This window comes from Glandiceps talaboti, chromosome 17, assembly GCF_964340395.1.
Source record: "Glandiceps talaboti chromosome 17, keGlaTala1.1, whole genome shotgun sequence".
Classification (NCBI taxonomy): Eukaryota; Metazoa; Hemichordata; class Enteropneusta; family Spengelidae; genus Glandiceps; species Glandiceps talaboti.
Window position 1 is genome coordinate 23,384,506 of NC_135565.1, and position 27,612 is coordinate 23,412,117.

General features: G+C 35.5%; 3 protein-coding genes across 3 annotated transcripts; 1 reads left to right on the forward strand and 2 right to left on the reverse strand.

Moving 5' to 3' along the window:
- Positions 1 to 268: 268 nt before the first annotated feature.
- Positions 269 to 2,806, reverse strand: LOC144447930 (uncharacterized). Its single transcript, XM_078138031.1, has 3 exons — positions 2,733 to 2,806; positions 1,543 to 1,695; positions 269 to 750 (listed from the first exon to the last, which is right to left on the reverse strand). The coding sequence occupies exons 1-3, from the start codon at positions 2,784 to 2,786 to the stop codon at positions 547 to 549; spliced, it is 411 nt and encodes a 136-aa protein (XP_077994157.1). The 5' UTR covers positions 2,787 to 2,806; the 3' UTR covers positions 269 to 546.
- Positions 2,807 to 5,322: 2,516 nt separating this feature from the next.
- On the reverse strand, positions 5,323 to 16,721 carry LOC144447963 (1,25-dihydroxyvitamin D(3) 24-hydroxylase, mitochondrial-like). Its single transcript, XM_078138085.1, has 9 exons — positions 16,243 to 16,721; positions 13,797 to 13,987; positions 12,606 to 12,809; positions 11,788 to 11,957; positions 10,376 to 10,542; positions 9,749 to 9,827; positions 8,444 to 8,600; positions 7,259 to 7,302; positions 5,323 to 6,608 (listed from the first exon to the last, which is right to left on the reverse strand). Exons 1-9 carry the CDS (start codon positions 16,668 to 16,670, stop codon positions 6,498 to 6,500), a joined length of 1,551 nt encoding a protein of 516 aa, XP_077994211.1. The 5' UTR covers positions 16,671 to 16,721; the 3' UTR covers positions 5,323 to 6,497.
- Positions 16,722 to 17,616: 895 nt separating this feature from the next.
- Positions 17,617 to 25,353, forward strand: LOC144448215 (1,25-dihydroxyvitamin D(3) 24-hydroxylase, mitochondrial-like). The gene is made up of 9 exons (XM_078138369.1): positions 17,617 to 18,041; positions 18,905 to 19,095; positions 19,743 to 19,946; positions 20,422 to 20,594; positions 20,880 to 21,046; positions 22,614 to 22,692; positions 23,247 to 23,403; positions 24,504 to 24,547; positions 25,165 to 25,353. Exons 1-9 carry the CDS (start codon positions 17,617 to 17,619, stop codon positions 25,273 to 25,275), a joined length of 1,551 nt encoding a protein of 516 aa, XP_077994495.1. The 3' UTR covers positions 25,276 to 25,353.
- Positions 25,354 to 27,612: the final 2,259 nt, after the last annotated feature.

Here is a 27,612-nt window from a genome sequence, read left to right on the forward strand (position 1 = left end):
CAAAAGCGTCCATAAACTATCACGATATGTTATATGTACGAATAATTGAAAACTGACCATTGCGGTGTCAATAAAGCTGTGATTTGCTACTGTGCGAAAGATACTCAGATGATCATGTACAATAAATTTGAGAGTAATCATTGTAGAGGCCGATAAAAAAGCATGCAGTGATATTATTCACCTTGATGGATTGAAAACTTTGTTTTCTATAAGCTTACTTAACAAGGAAAAAAACGTCATTTAGTTTTATCAGATTCACGATTACTATTGGCTATAGAAAGTAAACATCCCGAAATACAAGGCTTGGACATCATAAGCGTGACTTAGACTTAGAGTGTTTAGCTTTCGAGATACTCTTCGGCGATGAAAGTAAACGTGAAGGATCTTCTATTGTATTCCAGACGACACCTGCTACGATTCCTGCAACGGCACCACTCACAGCTCCTGTAAATAAATGAACGATCGGCCCAGCAGTATCAATCGCCATATCTGGAATGATAGAACGTACGGCTATTCCTGCTACTCCTCCGAATACTCCTCCAGTGATTACACCTTCCTGATGTTACCATATTGGTTGATCATAGTCACGTCGTCATGTCCTAATCTTTTGCTGCAGTGTAATGTGGGTTCACCAGATATTAGGTAAACCTTAAAAACGTTACGATTCTGGTGGCGCTTCTGATGATGGTGAGTATGAAAAGATACATGAATTAATTCACCAACAACTTCGACAATGGCGTTATTCATAACCTGAAATTGAATTGGATTTAATCGTGATTAGTGTATTTCATAAAGTCGCTCTAAATTTAATTCGAAAATTGGAAGTATTAAAAAGTTACAAGCGGTTGTATTTCGTTTACTCAAACGCATGCACACACATATACATTCATTGGCGTTGTGTGGTGCAGTCTGGTGTGGTGTGGTGTGGTGTGGTGTGGTGTGGCGTGACATGGCGGTGCAGTACAGTGCGGAAAAACAACCTCCCAGCACAACTGACTTATTATTTTATTGTAAAGTAATGTAACAACATCTGAGTGAATAAATTAAAACATTTACATGGCCCTTCAATTTACAGTGGTTTGCCGCCTTCCTACCATGTACACCCATATAGGTGACATACAGTGGCTGATCTCATTCAGAATATTTCATTTGTTCATTATATTTGACCCTGACCTTGACCTTTAGGTTCATTGACAAATGACAGTCATATTTGTCATTAATAAAACACACTATCTCCATACTTAGACACCAAATACTCGGACACGGTTTTTTGAGTGTCTACCTCTACATAAGCATATGATTTTTCTGTTAGTGTTATTATATTTTACTTCGACATTGACCTTTAGGGTAAAAATTTCAAAACCACGTCCGTGTTATTGATTAGTTACACAGAAATACAACAATGAAAGGGGTATATGTCTTCTATGAATACTTGCTAAATACTTCCATATTTATAGATTGCACATATTCGGAGTTGAATGTAGTTCACACTGTACAACAGTTGTCACTGTGAATTGAAATATATTAGCCTCGAGAACTTACCCCACGTCCTTCCTTCGATACCAAGGCAGCTGCTATTTGAAGCAATAACATATCGATGCCGTTTCTTTTTAACACAGATCTGTTTTCTTTAATAACTCGCATCACGTCCTTAGCTTTAATTTCGTCCTTACAGGGTATTTGTAACAAGTGCAACTACAGATACATAGGGAATAACTCTGTTAATAATACAAACAGACGAAATTGGAGAGATTTTATCTTTAATTGAAAATTATATTATTGTTTCCATTTTTACCTTCCGTAAGGGAACGTTATGTTATGCTTTTGTATGTATGTATGTATGTATGTATGTATGTATGTATGTATGTATGTATGTATGTATGTATGCATGTATGCATGTATGTGTGTGTGTGTGTGTGTGTGTGTGTATGTATGTACGTACGTACGTACGCACGCACGCACATACGTACGTATATATGTGTTGTGTCTGTGGACACGATATCTCATATAGTTTTTAGTTTCAGTGAGTGTGTTGCATAATTAATGATTTTCAGTAATTAGGCTATATTAAGAATGCAAGCTTTAAGAGAAACGTCCAATCAAATACGTTTGCACTTTTAGATGGATTTTCTTTGTGTATATTTAATCGATACATACGTGCATTTTAGAAAATGTCAAAAATTATGTGTGCAGCCATTTTGGGAAGCTTTGCCGCATAGGATACTGTTTAATGTAGTTTTGTCATTGTGAGATGTAATTTGCAAAATATTGATTTTTGATTATTGGGCAATATCTTGTTAATGCAAGCTTTAAATTAGTTTTAGTGCACGCATTGTAAAGATGTACATATGGCATTTAAAACTTGTTGATGTAGCTTACAATCGTAATAGTTCATTTATATAATCAATTATTTTTCGATAATTAGGTAATATCATAAGTGTGCAAGCCTTGAACTTCAAATTGGATGAAGTTTCAGATAATTATTTTTACAATTAAGGCGTACATCATGATGAATAGCTATAGTTCAGAATTTTGCATTCCAATGTGTGTCGGACCAAAAATCTATGGTTTTGCCCTTATGGGATGCATTCAGTTTACATCTGGTCAAATCACATAATCAAACAAAATAGGGCCTTTGTCGAACAGTGTCATTTAAAGGTAAGTTCTATTCAAATTCACTACAAAGATATTCCACAAAACAATTAAATTATAACAAAAAGAGTAATTGGTACCTTAGCCGCCTTTAGGATTTCCGGTCTGTCGACGGAGTCAACACCCAACTCCATGAGACTATTATTCGTTAACTGCTCTAGTCTCTTTTTTTCCACACCATTGCGAAGAAAGGAAATAGCATAATTTTTAGATGCTTCTTTAGATACCCCAAGTCTCCCGAAAAAAATCATCCATACTTTACCAGTCTTCATTATCGCTGCAATGCGCTTTCTGTCGTCCTCAGCAACATTTAAATTTGCCAATAACTTACTATAGTTGGCATCATCCTTGAGAAGAAGATCCTTTGCCGTAATGTTCTTAGCGATAAGGACGCGTTTGCACGATCTCGAGAAATATTGGCCTTGACAAACAATTCCGTCAGTTGCAGCAGTTTATCCATCATTCGCTTTTATCTGTATTTATAACCTGAAAATTGTGTAAACAAACCAATCACAAAAGGAAAGGATAAAACAACACAGTGTGAAATCATTGTTTTATGATATTCCATCTGTATGGAGTATGTATGACTATTTGTTGTATTGGATACATGTAAGAATTGAACATTGTATATCACCCGTGAGCATGATGCACTCCTATAAGGGAACCTTCAGCAATATACAAGGGGAAAAATCCGGGGGAATTGTGTGTGTGTGTGTGTGTGTGTGTGTGTGTGTGTGTGTGTGTGTGTGTGTGTGTGCGCGCGCGCGCGTGCGTGTGTGTGTGTGTGTGTGTGTGGGGGGGGGTGCTTTTTACAAATCAGTTCTTGAGGAGAGCCATATTATCTATAATAGGATGGATTATGTGAGGGTCACATTTTACTTTAACTAACTGTATTGTCTAGCTTAGCGTTATTTTGTGATTTTGGCATCCTATTGCTCCACATCGTATGCAAACTCCATGCAATATAGCCAGTAGGTGCACACTTGGTGACCCCTCAAACATTAAATATTATTTTGATTGTTGACACTGTACTTTGCATTGTTATGAGCCATTGGTATTAGGACTTCAATACATGTTTCACTTTTACTATAGCATTCTTGTAACCATGGTAATAAACAGTCCAAAGTTGAAAATATACGAAACAGTTGCTACAGTCAAATTATTGTGTACTGAATTGATGGCCCGATGCAAAAAGGGCGTACCACTAAATGTTTAACACAATGGTTACACACCCCCTATTGCACTCGCACTAAATAACGGCGGCCATCTTGAATAATACTTGACTGCTAAAGTGAACAACATTGCTTGAAATAATTAGCATACGAAATATGCATTTGCTAATGGTAATAATTGCATGATAATCTATGAAAGGTTGTGTCTCATAATAGAGTTATCAGCTTCAGTTCAATAATTATATGTTTTTGTAAAAAAAAATCCCATTATGTACTTCAATGTATAATTACCTGTACGATTACGTGTATGTCTGGGCGTATGTACAAAGGTGCCATTGGCGTTTCATTTATATGTAAACCGAACAAAATCTAAGTGCCCCATAGTGATTTGACATACGATTCCTGTAAAATGATCTTACCTTATCGTTTTTAAAGCTTTCCTTTTAAGTGATACTATGTATACACCCTGTGAAATACAATCGTCCAGTGTTTACAAGCTTAATTTGAACGATGCACAAATATTGGCACAATGATGGATTATATGTACTGACCCAGGGCAATGACAGCATTGCACGATTTACTGGCTTCGGCCATCAGTTCAGAACATGGCCGGCCATATAAGGTCGTCTCAATGACAATAGATTTATGAGATTAATTTTCAAACTCAAGAAGAGTCGTCTCAAGTGATGAATCTATCTGGATATCAAAAGTCGTTGTTTCATAATGCCTTAGGGAGCCTTCAGTAATTACAAGGGTACATTAGGAGGGGGTCACTTTTCACAACAACAACAACAACAACAACAACAACAACAACAACAACAACAACAACAACAACAGCAACAAAGATATTGGACGATATGATTCTAGGGTTTGAACGCCTGGAAATAGGGACACTAGTTGTACTAGCTGCAATAATTTTAGCGTTTAATGTGATTTTGAGGGCTTTTTCGTCTTTTTTGTGCCTTTTTTCGTTCCGAAGTTTAACCCGAATCAAACGCTGCAATTCCTCTAACGCAAACGCAAATAGATGGAACCGATTCAGATATGAATCGCAAAGTTGGGCGGATTTTTCTGCTAAATAGCGCCTTACATAGCAAAATATCGGACATTTCCAAGACCCAAGAAGTGTTCAGAGGTACCCCAATTCCGTCAAAATCGGTAAATGTAGCAACGCATACAGCATTTTGCAACCCACAGTGTTGCAGCTTTAATGTGAAGATTTCCAGATAAATTGTAAAATAGAATTGAATAGAAAGAGAGCATAGTTCATATTTTGTAATTATCAATGAGAACATGTTTCATTTACATATTTGATATACTTTTATGTGTTGGCTATCTGAGTTTACACCTTGCATTGTTGCAACTACTCACACTTGACTATTATTTTAGGAGTATATTACTTTGATGTTTGCTGCGTCACATCTCAAGCATTGTCCACAGAAAATGTAGGACACAAAACACCTCATTGTTACAGCTTTTAGTTCAATATCATTGTTGTATATATTTATTTCCACTCATAGTACATGTATATTACATTTCACTTATATTCTTATAACTCCATATATAAAGGTAAAACACAGTCCTTCTAATGTAACTGTGGCTAAATCAAAACATTGTACATTTTCCCTACATGTATTTATGATTCAATTGTGAACAGTATGAGTGCCTGACAGACTTACAAGAAAGCCTGGCTGGCTAATCACGTGGTTCAATACAGCTCAGTAGAGTAATTAAAAACAGAATCAATACACATGAAAAGGATAAAATTGAATGATAAGCCTATATAATTGATCAGACTGTAAGATAGTTGTGTTGTTAAAATCTATGATATAATGTTGACTTCAACCTTTCACCAACAACAGTGATGAGAAAAAGCTTTAAATATAGGACATATGTACCAAATTATATTGAATTTGAAGTACTAGTATGCATTCTTAAGATTTAACCTAATTACTAAAAACCATAAATTTTGCAAATGATAATGTTCACTGGTCCATCTGGCTAAGTAAAGATAATCATAAGGGGTCCAACTGGCTATGTTTCATCTTGAATAATCAAACCATCATGACTATGCTACCTATCTCTTCATCAACTGCCTTGAAGGACACTCATGGGGTGTATTGTTGTCTGTACTGTATTATTATTTCACAAATTCCACTACCCTAAAGTTGACCACAAACCTGTCCTTTCAATTCAGCTGAGAATATTTGCTTTGAATTTTATTGCTTTTGAAGATGTGTCAATATCTTTATGTCGAAGCACCTTTCAGCAATGTCAAAAGTTAATTTTGTTGATGGAGGCAGCCATATAAGCAATCAACATTGATAATATAAAAGGAACTCAGTGATTGGTCAATTTCTTTGATGATGACAGGTTGTAACCATTCAAGGGCGATCTAACATATGAGTTTCAATGACATTCCTTCTAGGCAGTTGACTGGATATAATCACAGTGTCATGAAACCTTGATTAATTGGAATTGATGTGTTACCATTGTATCACACATTACATGGTTCTGTTGATAAAACTACAACTTAAGGGGTCTATCAGGCTGTGTAATATCATGAACAGCGGCAGGGAAACCCCTGTCTATGCATGGTCATACATTACTCGCTTTTATTGATAAACATTCTGCTATGGGGTCTATCTGGTTGTAATATTGCTGTGTCAAGAATTACACGGCTCTGTTCATAAACTTCAGGTTAAGGGGTCTATCTGGCTGCGTAATGGTTGTGATCATTGGTTCAACATCAGTTGTTGCTTCCAAGGTGAATTGTTGTGAGATCTGGAAAAAAAGAAGTACTTATAACCAAAGTACATCTTGAACTCTGACATAGGATGTCTGAAGTACTTAAGTCCATGAACCGAACACTTTCGTTATGTGGAATTAAAGGAAATATATATCCAATAATTATGTTCTCTATCTGATCAGTTTGTGTAGAAATTTTGTTAAATTCAGATTTTGATTTTCAATAAATGTATTCACAAATATCTATTTATACTATTAAGTTGAGTTGTTAATTTAATTTAGATGTTTTTATTGAAGTTTATGTATATATACTAAATATGTTATCTTTATTTCTCTCAAACCACAGAATAAATATTAGGCAAGACCTGACAGCATGTCTTCAGAGAGAATCTAAACATCACTCCCTGAAATAGACATTTGTGTAAATTTGGCATGCTTGAGTCATTCTTGATGATTTTGCATCACTTACATTAAGTGTGATTGCTGAGATCAACTGTACTTAACACAAATGTTCTGTTATTCTCGGAGCCTTCAACTTGTAACTATTTAGGATTCACTAGATTTCTAATGGAAAGTGCCATTCTATGAATTGATTGATTGATTGATTGACTGATTGATTGACTGATTGATGAAAAATCATATAAAACATATTTCATCTGAAGAATCAATATTGTAAATATACTCACTCTGGCTAAAGCTAAATGAATCTCCAATTCTGCCAATCTTTTTCCTGTGAACAGACAATCAGAATTTGTTGTCAGTGACATTGCTATACAAAGGTACTGGTGCACAAATTAATAATGATAACTAAGATATACCTACGGATCATTTTGGTGTCAATTTAAAATGAGAAGACTAGATCTCAGTTATAATCTAAAACAATCTTCTCTGTAGTTGGACTGACCTTGGCAAGCTTCGTTTATTCAACAAACTGATAATGTTGTACCTAATATTGCAACTATACTGTTCATTTGATCATTGGAATGCGAAGATACATTTAAACTGTTACTTTCTAAATTTGGGAGGCCATATTTTATTCTATGATTCTCATGACCCGACCAACCCTCTGTTTCTTCAATTTGGTAAAATAATGTTAAAAATTGATGCTCTCTACGTCAGGATTAGAAAAGAATCACAAAGTCACTAATTTTATCTGGGTGAAAATTATCGTTTATTGCTGAAATTTGGGAACTTTAATGAAACAAAGTGTCCTTCTGATCATTACAGAATCAAGAAGTGGGGTCTCTTATCTTTCTTATCACTGAATAATGTTTAATGTTTATTGGCAATATTTAAAAATGTGATAAAGCAGTGTTACATAACACATCAGGCCAAGCTAAGCTCAATATCTAAGTGTGAAGCCCCTAATGTCATATCAGTTGTTATCAGTTTTACTGACCCATTATCAGTGACATTGCAAATAGCTTTAGAGATGCAAACAATTTTTATGACACCCATCTTGCTGGCTCACCATGTTGGGAAAGTCGCACTTGAACCGCTAATGCAAAAATCCGTCATATTGACTGTAATTTCTAAGTCATTCAGATTAGTAAAGTACAATAGTATCACCAACATTTGCTCATACTTTTGTTTTTTTTATTAATTTTAAAAAATATTTGAACCGACTGACTGCCTCAATATTTACGATGAGAAACATAGAATATGATACACATACACATATGGATACTTTGTTACAATGAGAAACTTAGAATATGGTACACATACACATATGGATACTTTGTTACAATGAGAAACTTAGAATATGGTACACATACACATATGGATACTTTGTTACAATGAGAAACTTAGAATATGGTACACATACACATATGGATACTCCATACATTTCTTTTAAACAGTATCAGACTTACCAATACACATTCTTGGTCCAAATCCAAATGGTAAGAATCTGAATCCATCAAAATGTTCATTTTCATCTCTTATCCATCTCTCTGGTTTGAATTCTAATGGATCCTCAAATAACACTGGATCTCTTCCCATCAACCAATTTGATCCAATTAGACCTGTCTAAATTTGGGAAACACCACAATTTAATTAAAGACTTTTGCTTATTAAATGAGTTTTATGTGCGAGTACAAAGAATTTGAAAGGGTCATTGTTTATTGACAAGTGTTTTGCCCCTAAAGTGGCCATATGGATGAGAATTCGGTATTTATTTTGGATTTTTATTTGATAAAAGAGCTTCACCATGTTTTTCTACTTGAAAAAATAATGTGAAATAACATACCAAGTCCATGTTCATAACTCAATACATTGCAAAAAGATGCACAAAGTGTAAAAAGTTTGTTATTGTACGTACAATAACAAACATTTTACACATTGTTTAATGTTTTGCCGTTTATTGAAATGTGACCATGGACTTGGTATATGTTATTTCACATTATTTTTTAAAGTAGAAAAACATGGTGAAGCTGTTTTATCAAATAAAAATCCAAAATAAATACCAAATTCTCATCCATATGGCCACTTTAATCATTCCAGTATATAACCCTTTAGGGTTAACACAAAACAAAACAAATCATAAGGGATGGTTTATACACAGGCAACATCAACCAATTAATAATGTTCATTAATTTTTTCATGGACTTAAGTTGTCTGCAGTAATAGTGTGATGTATGTGTGTGACATATGTGTGCATGGGTGTGTGTGTGTGTGTGTGTGTGCCTCTGCATATGTATATGAACATGTGTGTTGTATTATTAGGGGTTAGAACAAAGCACCAGAACACAAATGATCCTTTTCAGGTTCTTTCACTCTTTGCTATCTTTACAATATAGAAATTCTTTAACTGGCATTCACACTAACACAAACACCATGTCATCTATGTCAAAGGACATATTTTCATTCTTACCTTGGTTCATGTAATGGTTTCACTGACTAAGTCCATTACACAAGGTCTTTACAATATGTATGTGCACACATATTATTGTTTATGATTTGCCAAATTATATGAACAAATAATGACAATAGCTACTTTTATCACTTGATATATTTCAAGGTTCAGTATATTGCAAGATTTAACATTGCATAATAATAAGTACTGCCAGTATTTTTATTATCTTATAAAGTACATATCATCTCAGTTGGGAAGGTAAATAATCCTAAATTTGTGTTGAGTATTCAGATAAAATCACACATTATTATTGACTACTCACTTTGGCTGGTATATTATATCCACGAATGACAATATCATTTTCCAAAATGCGACCATTATTGACAACAGTCGGGTACATTCTACAAGGAAAATATTAAAATCATTACTACTTTATAAGCAATAGTCTATTTAGTATCATTGAAATACCTCCAAAATCTTTTTCTTTCTTTTACAACTAAAAATCACACTAAAAATCAAATTAAAAAAAAAATCAACACTGCACATTTATGATACAATCATTTGGCTTTCAAGAAACCAGCTACTTATGGTGTAGATGTCGTGCGATACCTCCTGACCCCATCCTGAGCCACTCCTCAAAATATACATTGTGATGTAATGAAACTTCATTTAAGTTATCTTGACACACAGTTTCATTCGATTTTACATAAATAACAGACAAGGAATAATACTTATCGACTGAAGCAACAGAATAAAGTCAGAACAAAACTGCAAATATGTTATGCTACGATGGGACCAAGATCAGGAGGCTTTCAGGACAGAACATGTCCACAAAGCACATAGGATGAAGTCAGGAGGGTTTCAGTTTCAAGCCTGGTTCAGTACATGTTTGTGTCTACATGGGCTTCAAAATTATCCTGAATCCTGGGTCAAAGTTCATATAACATACCTCATAGATTCTTTCAATATTGCTTTCAGATATGGCATTTGGTTGACATGTTTGTGTGTTGGTATTTCTCCTCTTGGGACGACACGACTGACTTCTTCATGAAGTGACTTCTGGACCTCTGGATGTTTTGCTAAACAGTACAGAGACCAGATAATGGTATTGGATGTCTGTGTATCAAAATACATACAATTTGTATTAATTTTATTGAACATCACTCTTCATTCTGGATTTTTTCAAGAAATAATTGGAGAGAAATGCAGATTGCTTCCTCCAATATTTGTGTTGATTAGAGGACGGAATTTACTTTCCTTCCAAAATGTACGTATGTATGTACATACATACATACATACATACATACATACATACATACATACATACACACACACACACACTCATACATACATACATACATACATACATACATACATACATACACACACACTCATACATACATGCATGCATGCATGCATGCATACATACATACATACATACATACATATATACATACATACATACATACATACATACATACATACATACATTATACATACACACACATACATACATACATACATACATACATACATGTACATACATAGTCTGAGTCATAATAATACATACATACATACATACATACATACATACACATATACATACATACATACATACATACATACATACACACACACACACATACATACATACATACATACATACATACATACATACATTCATACATACATACATACATACATACATACATACATACATACACACACACACACTCATACATACATACATACATACATACATACATACATACATACATGCATACATTATACATACATACACACACACACACACACACACATACATACATACATACATACATACATACATACATACATACATACATACATACATACATACATACATACATTATTATTATTATTATTATTAACTTTATTGCCATAAGTATAAAAGTATACAATGGAATTCGCTTTGGTTATACGTAGCTCGGTTAAAACACAAACGGTGTGGATATGAATAACTATTAAAAGTGGTAAATATGTACATATACGCTAAAACACATACATACATACATACATACATACATACATACATACCTACCTACATACATACATACATTATACATACACACATACATACATACATACACATACATACATACATACACACACACATACATACATACATACATACATACACACACACATACATACATACATACATGCACATACATACACATACATACATACATACGTACGTACGTACGTACATACATACATACATACATACATACATACATACATATATTATATATACATGAACATGCAATGAATTTAGAAGAAATTTTTCAAGAGTAGAATAAATTCAATGTCTTTATTTACCGTGTCCACTGCAGCTGCTAACAAATCAGTAACATTGCCATAGATTTCTGCTGTTTCTAATGTTCCCTGGGATACCATGTATGTAATAAAATCAGTCTCCTCTTCACTCTCTCCATCCTCCGGTAGCTTATGAGTAATTTCGTTCATCTTTTCATCAATAAGTTTCTTTGCTGAAATGTCAAGTACAAAATGGCATCTTTTGATTATGTTGAAACTACATCACCCAACAAGCATTACATCATTTTGTGCAAATGAGTTGATCCTACGTCTATAAGAAATAATTTCATTCCATAATGTGGCTTTGCAATTTTTCTCCCAGTAATAATGTCAATAAAAGGTCCCCTGATGCACAAGACCCAGTGCAGGTACTAGCTCCAGTGTATTTTGCACTTGTGCTTGAGGTGTTTTCTGTTGCACTTTTATTGGTTCCACTTGTGAAAGTATAGCTGTAGAGAATACAACAAACATTTGTGGAAATACTTCCAGTATGCCACACTTACACTCCTCAGGCCTCAAGGGGTTCTGTCATGTACTGTATATCACAATATTAGATGCATATTTATTTTCACGCAAACAGACTCTTTAAGCTTTTTACTCACACTGACAAGAAGATGTGTATCAAATTTCATTTGAACTGAGTCAGCCTTTTTTGAGAAAACTATGAGGCAGACAGACAGAGACTGACAAACATACTGACAGACAGACAGAAAGACAGACATCCCATTACTAAATATAACCTTCCCTTATGGAAGGTAAAAATATTTTTAAAATCAGTTATCTTAAGTAGTCAGTATTCAGTTCTTATCAATTTTTCTCACCTGTAGCAAATATGGTGTCCCAAGCTTTCACATGTTTTTTCCATATCCTTGTGTTCAACTTTTTCTGTAATGGTGCTGGTATTAAAAACAACCAAATAGTTGTGCCAAACATATCATGGACAGCTTGGATGAATTCTTGTGCCTCGGGATGTGGTTTGTCATCTAAAAGATTCATCTTCTTATCAAGAATGATGGCACAGGCAGCTGTCAATTAAGATAATAAATGTATGATTCCTAATTTACATCAAACTACATCATTTGGCAAGTTACAACTGCACTAGCTGTAATGGAAGTTGAATTATTTTTTGATATGCAGAAAAATGACAATACATTTATTCATTGGAAATAAATGTCAAGAACCCATAGTTTCTGAAATTGCCTTTCAAGTGGCATTCACCTTTTAACTGAACAGTTGTGGGTAAAACGTTGACTTGTAGTATTTAATAACATTGATTACATTACTCAAATGCTAAATGCAAAACTTTAAAAGGATTTCACACTGTGGAATGATTAATATAGAATGGATTTCAAAATACCATTCAGTGGCTCTGTCTGATACAACAACGCAGATATCAAGCTCATGCTGCACTTTAATAGCAAGATTGCAATTTATTGCTGTATTTAATCTTAAAAGATATAAACCATTTAAATAAACGTACTCATTAAAGAATCAAGCCATTAGCTAAGGAAGTAGGGTTTCTTATCTTTCTTATCACTAAATAATGTCTGTTGGCAATACATTTTGTATTTACAAATGTGATAAAGCACTATTACATAACACATCAGGCAAAGCTAAGCTCAATATCTGTGAAGCCCCTAATGTCATATCAGTTGTTATCAGTTTTACTGACCCATTATCAGTGACATTGCAAATAGTTTTAGAGATGCAAGCAATTTTTATGACACCCGACTTGCTGGCTCACCAAGTCGGGAAAGTTGCACTTGAACTGCTAATGCAAATAATCTGTCATGTGCAACAAGACACAGACATGTGGATGCCAATGCTTTGACATCTGTATTTGATGTCTACATGGTGGTACATCAGTTCATTTCATTTTGACAAAATGTAGCAAGAAATTGTATCCAATCAATCTTACTATGTTACATTGTAGCATGTGTAGTTTCTTACTAATGTCTGTGTGATTTTATCAAACTCAGCCACTGAGGTCCATTGCATTCATTCATACTTACATTCCAATGCCCATGAGAAGATAATGTTTTCAATATCTGGTACAACATTATCAGACTGTCTGACTCTGATAACTTTATTTAACATATCAGTGACCACTTCATTGACTGTGTCGTTGTATGATACAACTTCTTTGGGTCGCATCATACGTTTACTAAGTGTACTTCTATGACGATGCCAGTCAGCTCCTTCCCTGGAAGTAAAAACTGAACTTAATTTTTCATTTTAATGTTGTCAGCATATATATTTTAGCTATACCTACACTTATTCAATTTTTGTCTTATTTTACAAATTATATACTCCACTGTAATTTTATTTCAGATTCCTGAGGAATGTCTTCTGTGAACGACTGAAACATCAAATAAAGTGGGTTTTTTTATTCACCAAATTGAGTTGTGACTTGCATTTCCATGTTTTACCAAACTATAAAACTCATCTCTCATCTCTCTCTCTCTCTCTCTCTCTCTCTCTCTCTCTCTCTCTCTCTCTCTCTCTCTCTCTCTCGCTTCTCTCTCTTCTCTCTCTCTCATCTCTCTCATTCTCTATCTCTCTCTCTCTCTCTCTCTCTCTCTCTCTCTCTCTCTCTCTCTCTCTCTCTCTCTCTCTCTCTCTCTCTCTCTCTCTCTCTCTCTCTCATATAATGATGCTTGAATGGGTACATTTATCATGTCATATATTTCACATACATGTACATCTAACTATAAAGTTGCCTTTTTAGGCCAAAAAAAATAAATTGTTTCTGCTGAGGACAGTTTGCGTAAAATGGTGCAATGATTTGAATTTTTTTCTTCTTTTAATTCTCAACAAACCTGTCACTCAGTCTAAGGCTATTTATGACAGTTAATGTTCTTTTTATTTAGTAGTACTTTAGAGCAAGTGTGTATGTGGGGCAGATATATCATTTGCTTGTTCATGATTGGCTCTGCAGTTATCTTCACTGAAGAATGGAGGGTTATTTTTGTGTTTCCCCACAGATCTGCAGACTGCATGGGTTGGACAAACACACACTAAAAAAGACTGACATGGGGGTATTTAAGTGATGCACGCACTGACCAGAAACAATTATTTTGTTTGGCCTTACAGCCAGCAGTGGTAAAGCTAAGGTGATATGTAACCGCATTCCACAGTTTCGGTTACCACAAGGATCCTGGTAACCAAGACAACATTCCAATGGTCAGAAATATGACAGAGTATATGTGTCTCAATAATTCCTTTGTCCAGGTCAAAGGTCAAGTCAAAGTACTTAAAATAACAAAGTCACTTATTAGCAACATGAACAAGGCATAGATAATGTGCATAAACTTGGGCTCAGATTCAGAATCGGATTCAGATCGGAGGACAATGAGACTAATCTCATATTGAGTCTCAGATTCAGCCTCATACATATGTATAGTCTCATTACTACATTATACTATGAGACTATGAGGCTGAATCTGAAGCTGATGCTGAAACTAACTTTATACATATTTTGATAGATAAAGAATGGAGTACAGTGCCCTGGCTTTATCTATATACAATGACAATGCAGATATTTAGCACATTTGCATAATGACAAGTTGTGCAATCTTTACCAAAGTATCTCTGGTGCTGGTATGTACTGACGGCCACTAAAAAATAAGTTTGAACTGCTTTCAATCAGTCCTATGTATATGGTTTACAATGCACTTTGTATAACCTACATTACATTTTTTGATAATTTAACATTTTAAACCAAATAAAATTTGCATCAGTAGCAATAATGATCGACCCTGGTGATTCACCTCACCTGTTATTGGCACTAATTAATGTGTCTTACTATAACAGTTCTCATTTGACATCAGAGAACTAATGGAGCTAGTAACCATGGTAACACATCAGTACTGAAAATAAGCTATAATTGACCAGTCTAGATGCTATCTGTTGGGTTTGAATATTATGAGGTAAAGAGATTTTTAGATTCAAATCCATATAGACTAAGTGACCAGCGGACTGTCGACATGAACATTTTATTTCAGTTGGTAAGAAGTCTATTCACACACCAAAAATTTAAATCCAGTGTTTAGCATAGACCACAGTTGGTGAAGGGTCTATGGTAAAATCTACCTGGTTTCCCAAATCACTATACTGGGGATTCCCACATTGTTAACAAGGTATAGAAAATTGCCATTTTTACGAGATTTCCCCCTTCTATTATTTACCAGCGTTCCCAGCCATTATTGAATTTGATGAAAGCAAAAATACTGAAGAATTAAAGGGCTGTAAGTATACGTTTTTATGGATGTGGATTATTTGCACATATTTCCATCTACTCTTCATTATGTCTCACATGCCAGTGTCAAACTATTTTTTTAAATGTATTTTTAAATCCATGAAATCAAGAAACAAACCGACATGTTACATGGTCAGTATAACTGTGTACTTACTGTAGTAGAACGCCAAAGGCATGACCACGGTGATTTCTATACTTACTGTAGTAGAACGCCAAAGGCATGACCACGGTGATTTCTATATTCAACCCAAGGCTGAAATGGTAACCTCATCGGATATTTGCCGTCGTTTCTGAACGCCTTCTCTACATCGACAGGGTCTGTCATAGTAACCAGAGTAAACGAACCAAATCCCTGTTTCCAAATAGGTCCATATTCTTGTCGAAACTTTGCTAGCATCGACCAAGGCTTTTTCAGGTCACCCCTTGCTACCATTTGCAAACTAAGAATGATTGTTCTGAAGAACCCTGTGTCAGGTCCTGGTACTTCTTCAAACGGCTTCACTTTGGTTTCGTCTATGTCATGTTTGCCGACTTGTGCTTGTGCCGTCGATGTTGAGCTGACCCGTGCCAAGGCAAGTTGAATGTAATTTTGCTTTGCAACTTTGCCAATTAAAGTCCTGCTCGCCATTGTTGTTATCAGGGACAAGACTCAGCTATGAGGTCGTGCGACCTTTTAACTTGCGTCTGACCATTAAAATCTGCTTGTCATGCGAGGGCGGTATTTTGTGGCTAGATACAGATCACTCAAGAATGACATTGTAGAATTCATACAGTCCATTTGCCTGGACTAAACTCTTTGCTCCTCTCACCCACCAACCCACCCATCCACCCACCCACTCACACTCACTCACTCACGCACGCACGCACGCACGCACGCACTCACTCACTCACTCACTCACTCACTCACTCACCCACTCCAGAACATATATAACACTAACTTGCTCATTCCCAGATGTAACACTTTGTTATGCAATAAGTAGTTATTTTGGGGTTTTCACAAATGACACACTGCATCAAATAATATTTGTATTTATATCCATGATTTGTTGAAAAGAATGCGCATCACGTGATATTTTAAATCTAGAGACAAACATTTGACATTGTAATGGTTGTTGAATCGGTAGGGACTACCCTGGTTAAATATTTTTTAGAAATACTTCTTTATCAATGATGGAATAATTTTCGAAATATTTCACCTCAAGTTATGTTACAGCTCTGTCTGTTTGTCTGTCTGTCTGTCTGTCTGTCTGTCTGCCTGCCTGCCTGCCTGCCTGTCTGTCTGTCTGTCCATCCCCATTATTCCCTCCATTGTCACGGGTTGGATGTTGAAGAAAGACAATTATGGTCAGTGTATCGATGGGCGAATCCGAATATTGTGTAGATTGTAGTTTAACTCTTTCAACACATTGTAACCATGGTAATAGTAATACTCCTATAAGAAACCAATACAAACCTTGATCATATTTACAGTGTGGTTTATGTACAACACGTACGGCTGGCTATAAATTATAATGTGCTTGTGAATGCATTAACTCAGGCACGACCTTGAGATAAACAGGTCACTATTTTAAAACATGGCGTATCGTGTCTCCATATTTCAAGGTTTCGCTAAACGACATTGCAGACTTCTTCCCACCGCTCATTTCAGTTCAGCTTCGCAAGAACCTGTCAATAAAGCCGACAGTGGACAAGTTAAATCGTTCGATGAATTACCAGGACCGGGAACTGGATTCTTCGGCGCCCTTGTCTTTGTAGTTCGCATCTTCACGTCGGGAATGAAGACAATTAAAGATCCCTCGGAGATGATGAAAGAAATCAAGAAAAAGTACGGTCCAATTTGGAAGCAAAGTATTGGAGCTCTCGTAACAGTAAACTTAAGTGACCCGAAAGATTTTGAAATGGTGCTGAGGAACGAAGGCAAATACCCAACTAGAATACCATTTCAGCCATGGATTCAATATCGCAATTATCGAGGTCACCCACTTGGTGTACTGTTACAGTAAGTATGTCTGTTAACGTACTTTTGCTGCTGGTTACATAGCAACGGACATGTACAGATATCACTGAATTACAAACTGTGCAATTTATATATTCCGACACTAATTATACATACGAGTTACATTCATCGGTTATTCGAATCGTTTCTTTCCGATGACGTCATTAGCTGTGTTATGTTTTGATGCTTGCATGACAAGTACTTACATTTGTCTAGTAAAAGAACTGTCAACATTTAAGGCTAGCAGGGGGGAGAGGCGGGAAGCGCCTAGCAGAATATACTTTGGCCAAATATTCTTTCGCACAACTTAATGCTCTCGCGTTTATGTCCCCAATGAACTAAGTGATGTTAGTAGCTCCAATTCCCCTTCCCCATTTTGGAACGCCACAGAGACTTTTATAAGGACAATTGTACAATACCCCACCACATACGCTGAAGATGTAAAATTATGCGGTACAATGCATTCCATTAAGAGTTACTATACTTACAGAAATCTCGAAATGAGTTTAAAGGTATGTTTTGAGATATTTAGTGAACGGACATTTCCCCTTCAATCGATCGAGGAGTGATATCAGCATGATGCCTACTCTGTGTGTGTGTGTGTGTGTGTGTGTGTGTGTGTGTGTGTGTGTGTGTGTGTGTGTAAGGGGGTGGGTTGGGGTGGTTAGGTTGTTGAGCTGAAGGGATATCCCCATAAATTCTTCAGTACATGGTTGATTTTTCAACTCTTCTTGGTCCCTAACAAAAACATAGTTCTTTCAAGCCTTTAATGTTTCAAACGGTGGTAAGATTATTCACAAAATTAAATATTTGGATGTTGATGATTAAATACTATATTTGTTGTCTTGTGTCTAATCTGTTTACAGTGAAGGTGAAGACTGGCACCGTAATAGAGCTGCACTCAGTAAACGTATGTTACGACCCAGAGAAGTGTCATCGTATAACGATGCAGTTACTGACGTCATCAACGACACGTTAGCCAAAGTTATCAGAGACCGGAAATCAAACAAAATCGTACAAAATCTTGAAGATATAGTGTTCAAATGGTCCCTAGAGTGTAAGCATGGTACAATCTTGCTAGAGTACATGCACATAGCATATGTGTCAAAATGACAACTTCTGAAAGTGGCTCAAGCCGAGTTTATAAGCTTTATACACAAGTAAAAATACTTACTAAAGACTTGGCATGATTAAACTATCCACAGACAAACTATCCTAGTATAATAATAATAATGATAATGCCGACACATGCCTCTGTGGCATTATTACAGTTTATGTTCTGACATTGTTAGACCTGTTGATTGCATACAATTAGTTCCTCTACATTTTCAATAGGTATTGTTCATAAGTTATATCCTAATACCAGATGTGAGTTCAATCAATTGCAAGTGATCAATAGTAGAATAATGTGAGTACCTTTTAATATGCAGAAGAAAAAAACTCAACTCGGAATGAATTATATTAAAAGAATATTTGCTGCTGCTTTGTTCAAGAAAAGTCAACCCTATGTTTAGTTAAAATCAAGGAACAAAAAACCCCGAGATTACTGCATACTTTAAAAATTTGTAAGGTCAAAATGATATAATACTAGTAATTGAGCCATTTCAGAATCCAATATGGCTGTCGAATACTGTATTAAATACACAGAAATAATGTGTTCTGCGAACACTTGTTTATGTTTTCATTCATGTTATGTTTTCACAGCTGCCTGTGCCATCATCCTTAATAAAAAGATGAATCTTTTAGATGACAAGCCACATCCAGAGGCACAAGAATTCATCCAAGCCGTCCATGATATGTTCAATACAACGACATGGTTATTTGTTATTCCATCAGCATTTCAACAAAAGGTGAACAGCCCAATTTGGAGGAAACATGTCAGAGCCTGGGATGTCATCTTCACTACAGGTAACAATTCAAGACTGAGCTTTATATCTTAAGAAAAGCGCTTTTGAAATATGCCCCCTGAATATTTCATATTAACAAAATGTATTTGCGTTGAAATGCTTCCACAAATTGACAAAGTAATGTGTATAAGCTTGTCAGGCCCTGACTGTAAAACCCATACATTTTAAAGATATACATCATTTTTAGTTGTTCAAGGAAAATAATGAAAGTTGATTCTCTTGTTATTCCTAGCTGCATCCTTTTCGGCTTAGTGGACCAAGAAAGGTCATTGTCACTAACCCTGTGACCTCATTAAAATATAGTTCGGAAATTGCCAAATCTGGCTTAGGAGAGACGTGCTGTACAGGGGTGAGGCCAATAGGAGCTTCGTTTTGTTATCACAGCAGGCTTCAGGAACAAATCGCCTATAATTGTTGTAAAGTTTTTATCCACCAAAATAATCATTTAACTAATTTCATTTTCTTTAAACCGACAGCAAAGAAACTGATAGATGAGAAAATGGGGGAAGTCACACAAAGAACATCTGAAGGTGAAGACATTGATGAAGAAGAGACAGATTTCATCACCTACATGGCTTCTCAAGGAACCTTAAAACCAGGGGAAATTTATGCAAACGCTACTGATTTATTAGCAGCTGCTGTTGATACGGTATGCACATTTTATTGGTTGTTGTTATGTATCTGAAAATATTTGCTTCAATTCGTTTTTTTAAATGCTTTTTATGTACCTCTTTTATGTTACTGTCATCTTATAAAGTGCTGAAATCTTTTGAACAATGTTTTATTATGGAAGAAGTGTTTTATAAATTAAATAAATATCAAAAGTTAAAATAAAATTGAAAGTCCCAGTGTTAAAAACAAACATACCACGGACAAAAGTGATTACCAGAAATAGTCAAAGTAATTCCATGTATTAATTTTCTTGATTTTACAGACATCAAATACATTCTTATGGACTCTATACTGTGTAGCTAAACACCCAGAAGTCCAAAACTCACTGTATGAAGAAATCAGTCGCGTTGTTCCAACGGGAAAGACACCAACATACAAGGATATAAACCAAATGCCATATTTGAAAGCTGTACTACGAGAAACTGTAAGGTAATGTTAGATTCCCCTCCGCCGGGGGTAGGTGGTTATACCTTAAATTTTCAGATGGGATCGCGATGCCCAAGATGAAAATATCTACCCATGTATAATGCATAGGTTCTTTGTTAGAGATTTCCAGGAGTCATCCAGTCAATTACCTGGGGTCATCCAGTCAATTACCAGGAGTCATCCATCAATTACCAGGAATCATCCAGTCAATTACCTGGGGTCATCCAGTCAATTACCTGGGGTCATCCAGTCAATTACCTGGGGTCATCCAGTCAATTACCAGGAATCATCCAGTCAATTACCTGGGGTCATCCAGTCAATTAACAGGTGTCATCCAGTCAATTACCTGGGGTCATCCAGTCAATTACCAGGGGTCATCCAGTCAATTACCAGGAGTCATCCAGTCAATACCAGGGGTCATCCAGTCAATTACCAGGAGTCATCCAGTCAATTACCTGGGGTCATCCAGTCAATTACCAGGAGTCATCCAGTCAATTACCAGGGGTCATCCAGTCAAATACCAGGGGTAATCCAGTCAATTACCAGGGGTCATCCAGTCAATACCAGGGGTCATCCAGTCAATTACCTGGGGTCATCCAGTCAATTACCAGGGGTCATCCATTCAATTACCAGGGGTCATCCAGTCAAATACCAGGGGTCATCCAGTCAATACCAGGGGTCATCCAGTCAATTACCTGGGGTCATCCAGTCAATTACCAGGGGTCATCCAGTCAATTACCAGGGGTCATCCAGTCAATTACCTGGGGTCATCCAGTCAATTACCAGGGGTCATCCACTCAATTACCAGGGGTCATCTAGTCAATTACCAGGAGTCATCCAGTCAATTACCAGGAGTCATCCAGTCAAATACCAGGGGTAATCCAGTCAATTACCAGGGGTCATCCAGTCAATACCAGGGGTCATCAAGTCAATTACCTGGGGTCATCCAGTCAGTTACCAGGGGTCATCCAGTCAAATACCAGGGGTCATCCAGTCAATACCAGGGGTCATCCAGTCAATTACCTGGGGTCATCCAGTCAATTACCAGGGGTCATCCAGTCAATTACCAGGGGTCATCCAGTCAATTACCAGGGGTCATCCACTCAATTACCAGGGGTCATCTAGTCAATTACCAGGAGTCATCCAGTCAATTACCAGGAGTCATCCAGTCAATTACCAGGGGTCATCCAGTCAATTACCAGGTGTCATCCAGTCAATTACCAGGTGTCATCCAGTCAATTACCTTTATTTCTAAAGCATGAAGACGTTAGATTTCCATAGTGTCTAACCCATGATTAGGGAATTTTGAGATCAGCAGTCGACCCAGGTTTAGTGATTTTTTTCATGGAAAATGTGTCCACATGGCGGCACGCACCAGTATACCTTTCTAGGGGACACCCCCCTGTTATATCTTACTTTTACTTTTGTATAAATATTAACATATTTCCAGAACTCACAGCTACAGCTCCTTGACGTGGGACAGCTGTGAGTGTACTCTATTGACAAATGTTATAGTAAATGTGTGTGTGTTGACATTATCACCATACCAATGGTTTTGTTTTCTGTACAGGTTATATCCACCTATCGCAACTATTTCTCGCATCTTAGACGACGATATTATTATCCGTTGTTACAACATACCAGCTAAAGTAAGTCTTGATATTCAAATTGGAACAAAGACGCTTGCATTCCACGCCATTGAAATTGATACAGTTTATCAATGACAAGTCAGCTATTGCTCAATTTTTATCAAGTATCTATCTGACTAACAAATGGAGAACTGGTATATGAATGATGAAAACACCTTTTACATCTGGGCAATAGTATTCAACATGCAAATCACATAGTGTTTTTATACCCTGGAGCACAGGAACTGTGTTTCAAACAAACAAACAAACAAACAAACAAACAAACAATACATACATGCATGCATGCATACATACATACATACATACATACATACATACATACATAGACAAACTGACCAACAAACAAATAAATAAACAACAACAACAACACCACCAACATAATTTATAAACATACACATATGTACTAAAGTATGTGTGTTTATCCTTTGTCAATCTCTATGCTCTGTTGTACGTTCTTATCAATACAATGGGTTATGTGAGGTCAATGTCAATTAGCTGATCAGTTACTCCGAGCATTTCGATATTTGCAATTGTCATTCCTTTACCTTTCATAGACTTGCATAGTTGGTTGGACAGTACTAACGGGAAGAGATCCAGAGTTGTTTAAAGACCCATCGGAATTCAGACCAGAGAGGTGGCTTCGGGAAGAAAAAGAACATTTTTATGGATTTAAATCATTGCCGTTTGGTTATGGACCAAGGATGTGTATGGGTAGGACTTTACAGCATTTTCAAAACAATTATTATGTCACTGCTAACATATACCATGTTATGTCACTGCTAACATATACCATGTTGCAAGTTTTCATTAAAAACAGACTGATATAACCAAGACACACACTTAATTCAGTCCTGCCTGTCATTTTTCTCACAATATCAAGTATTTTCACAAAATCAATCAATCAATCAATCAATCAATCAATCAATCAATCAATCAATCAATCAATCAATCAATCAATCAATCAATCAATCAATCAATCAATCAATCAATCAATCAATCAATCAATCAATCAATCAATCAATCAATCAAACAAACAAACAAACAAACAAACAAACAAACAAACAAACAAACAAACAAACAAACAAACAAACAAACAAACAAACAAACAAACAAACAAACAAACAAACAAACACACACACACACACACACACACACACACACACACACACACACACACACACACACACACACACACACACACACAGTCAGTCAATCAATCAAACAATCGATCAATCAATCAATCAATCAATCAATCAATCAAACAAACAAACAAACAAACAAACAATCAAACAAACACACAGACACACAGACACACACACACACACACACAAACAAACACAAACAAACAAACAACAATCCATGCATCTATCTATCCATCAATTTAAACTATTGTGTTCCGTGCCTTTGACATCACCCAAATGAATCATAACATGGTCCACTTACTTTTGTACCACACCTTGTCCATTACCCTTGTTTTGATTTGCCAATACAAGGTCACTTGGTATTGACCATATTGACACACTTGAACTCAAAATGACGTCATTGGTCAACAATTTTCATGATATACCATACAGTCATTGTTACAAAACTGACTGATTTGAATGATGGCATCAGTGCGTACATGAATCTCACAGGAGAAGAATATGACATTGTTTGAAGATAGAGTACACATTAGCATTCTTGTAAACGTTGTGATTTATACTAGTTTCTGAAAGCAAACTTGCCACTATTGTGTTAGACAAAGAGTTCATAATAATACATTAATGTAATTATAATTACAAAATAATAATAATAATAATGTTTACCTGCAGGGAAAAGATTGGCAGAATTGGAAATACATTTATCCTTGGCGAGGGTAAGTATCTCTCACAGATTATCTCATAGATAATCCAGCAATTTGTGATATTTGAAAAGAAGACACCATTATATGTGATATTTGACAACAGAATTAAGTGGGATAGTTGGCCACCTAAAGATGCATGTACAATTGTAGTATGTCTGACTTTAATTTGATATTTGTTTCAGAATATAGCTATACATATAAAGTGAAAACTGGCTAACAGCAGTCGCAATATATATATATATATATATATATATATATATATATATATATATATATATATATATATATATATATATATATATATATATATATATATATATATATATATATATATATATATATATATATATAATCAAAGTAGGTTGGTTGGAACTTGGTTGTAACTCTGAGTTTCACGCTCAATGCGTTCATCAGACAATATATATTTACAATATGTTCAATATATATATATATATATATATATATATATATATATATATATATATATATATATATATATATATATATATATATATATATATATATATATATATATATATATATATATATATATATCTATGCTGGTCCACACCATCCAAACGAATCTTTATAACCACATGGATTTTGATTATCACATGGCTTTTTTCCAGATTTCTCAACAATTCATACTTGAGGCCACGACAGATGTTTTTGTGAAGCCAACGACAATCTTGCAACCGGATAGACCCTTGAATTTGAAATTTATTGATAGAATTCCTTGATGTATTCTTATATCTATATGCTTTCAATTTATGTTATTATTATAATAACTGAGGTTCAGAAGTGCTGTGAACATAATGAATGGGTGGGTGGGTGGGTGGGAGGGTGGGGGTGTGTGTATACTGTATGTATGTATGTATGTATGTATGTATGTATGTAAGTATGTATGTATGTATGTATGTATGTATGTAAGTATGTATGTATGTATGTATGTATGTATGTATGTATGTGTTTGTGTGTGTGTGTGTGTGTGTATGTATGTATGTATGTATGTATGCAGGCACACAGGGAATGTATTCTTAGGATTATGTTTACAAGTATCTACTGTGCATGTAATTAGGGAAAAGGTGTTCATTTCCATCACATGTAACTTAAAGGGCATTGTTACGTTCAAAGACAATATCCTTGTATATGAGCATTTTACGGTATGAAGAAGAAAGAATATTAGGGAATAAAATGATTTTACTTCCACGAGCATCATTTATGAAAACCCGGGAAAATAATGACATAGAACCAATGACGTAGGCAGACGCTGTTTGTCGTGATGTAAAACGATCTAGGTGTAAATTCCATATTGTTTGTTCGAAAGTGTTCAATAGATATGAATCAGTTGTTTCCCTATGCCTATATTGATACACACATTTGGAGGTGTGGAGACAGAGGGTGTTAAATGCAACATCTTGTAGTATAAAAATCATTGAGCCATTGAGAAGTTTTCGCTGGTTGATTTCAAATTCTGTAGACTATACTAAATCAACACTTTTTGTTTACTGCTATTCAAAAGTGCCTTTCGTCAGACTGATCTGTTAATAACTATATTGTACAATATCAATAAAGAAAATTACAAGAAAGGAAGTGTTAGAATCTACGTTTTCTGCTAGATAGTTTTATAATATGGGGACTTGACCCTTTCTCTTGTGTAAGACATTATTTTATAACTTTCCCCTATTTAATATGAACTTTGTAGTTCAGTTGCTTTCTGGTGTAATTATTTTTGTATATGCAATGCAAATGTGAACAATAGCATTGCCTGGCAGACTAACAAGAAAGCCTGGAGTAATTATTTTTGTATATGCAATGCAAATGTGAACAATAGCATTGCCTGGCAGACTAACAAGAAAGCCTAGAGTAATTATTTTTGAATATGCAATGCAAATGTGAACAGTAGCATTGCCAGGCAGACTAACAAGAAAGCCTGGTGTAATTATTTGTGTATATGCAATGCAAATGTGAACAATAGCATTGCCAGGCAGACTAACAAGAAAGCCTGGAGTAATTATTTGTGTATATGCAATGCAAATGTGAACAATAGCATTGCCTGGCAGACTATTAAACAAGAAAGCCTGGAGTAATTATTTTTGTATATGCAATGCAAATGTGAACAGTAGCATTGTCAGGCAGACTAACAAGAAAGCCTGGTGTAATTATTTGTGTATATGCAATGCAAATGTGAACAATAGCATTGCCAGGCAGACTAACAAGAAAGCCTGGAGTAATTATTTGTGTATATGCAATGCAAATGTGAACAATAGCATTGCCAGGCAGACTAACAAGAAAGCCTGGTGTAATTATTTTTGTATATGCAATGCAAATGTGAACAGTAGCATTGTCAGGCAGACTAACAAGAAAGCCTGGAGTAATTATTTGTGTATATGCAATGCAAATGTGAACAATAGCATTGCCTGGCAGACTATTAAACAAGAAAGCCTGGAGTAATTATTTTTGTATATGCAATGCAAATGTGAACAGTAGCATTGTCAGGCAGACTAACAAGAAAGCCTGGTGTAATTATTTGTGTATATGCAATGCAAATGTGAACAATAGCATTGCCAGGCAGACTAACAAGAAAGCCTGGAGTAATTATTTGTGTATATGCAATGCAAATGTGAACAATAGCATTGCCAGGCAGACTAACAAGAAAGCCTGGTGTAATTATTTTTGTATATGCAATGCAAATGTGAACAATAGCATTGCCTGGCAGACTAACAAGAAAGCCTGGTGTAATTATTTTTGTATATGCAATGCAAATGTGAACAATAGCATTGCCTGGCAGACTAACAAGAAAGCCTGGTGTAATTATTTTCCTTGAGTTCCTGTTGAGCACCTGTGAACAGCTTTTGGATATATGGTGCCATATAAATTATTATATGGATGGACGGACGGATGGATGGATGGATGGATGGACGGACGGATGGATGGATGGATGGATGGATGGACGGATGGTGGAAAAATATAAATATAAACAATGAACATACATAATTGCATTGTGTATATTCTTTTTAATTACGATATGCATAATTTCCAAATGTTAGTGACAGGTATGATTGACTTGCACTGTA

Excerpts from the sequence above, each read along its gene's own strand:
- LOC144447963 (XM_078138085.1), bottom strand. The coding sequence starts at position 16,670 with ATGGCGAGCAGGACTTTAATTGGCAAAGTTGCAAAGCAAAATTACATT. Across the intron at positions 13,988-16,242 it reads GCCTTTGGCGTTCTACTACA|GGAAGGAGCTGACTGGCATC; the intron begins GTAAGTATAGAA and ends TTTTACTTCCAG. Across the intron at positions 11,958-12,605 it reads GGACACCATATTTGCTACAG|CAAAGAAACTTATTGATGAA; the intron begins GTGAGAAAAATT and ends TTGACATTTCAG.
- LOC144448215 (XM_078138369.1), top strand. The coding sequence starts at position 17,617 with ATGGCGTATCGTGTCTCCATATTTCAAGGTTTCGCTAAACGACATTGC. Across the intron at positions 18,042-18,904 it reads CCACTTGGTGTACTGTTACA|TGAAGGTGAAGACTGGCACC; the intron begins GTAAGTATGTCT and ends ATCTGTTTACAG. Across the intron at positions 24,548-25,164 it reads TACATTTATCCTTGGCGAGG|ATTTCTCAACAATTCATACT; the intron begins GTAAGTATCTCT and ends GCTTTTTTCCAG.
- LOC144447930 (XM_078138031.1), bottom strand. The coding sequence starts at position 2,786 with ATGGAGTTGGGTGTTGACTCCGTCGACAGACCGGAAATCCTAAAGGCG. Across the intron at positions 1,696-2,732 it reads AAATCCTAAAGGCGGCTAAG|TTGCACTTGTTACAAATACC; the intron begins GTACCAATTACT and ends ATGTATCTGTAG. Across the intron at positions 751-1,542 it reads TATCGAAGGAAGGACGTGGG|GTTATGAATAACGCCATTGT; the intron begins GTAAGTTCTCGA and ends ATTCAATTTCAG.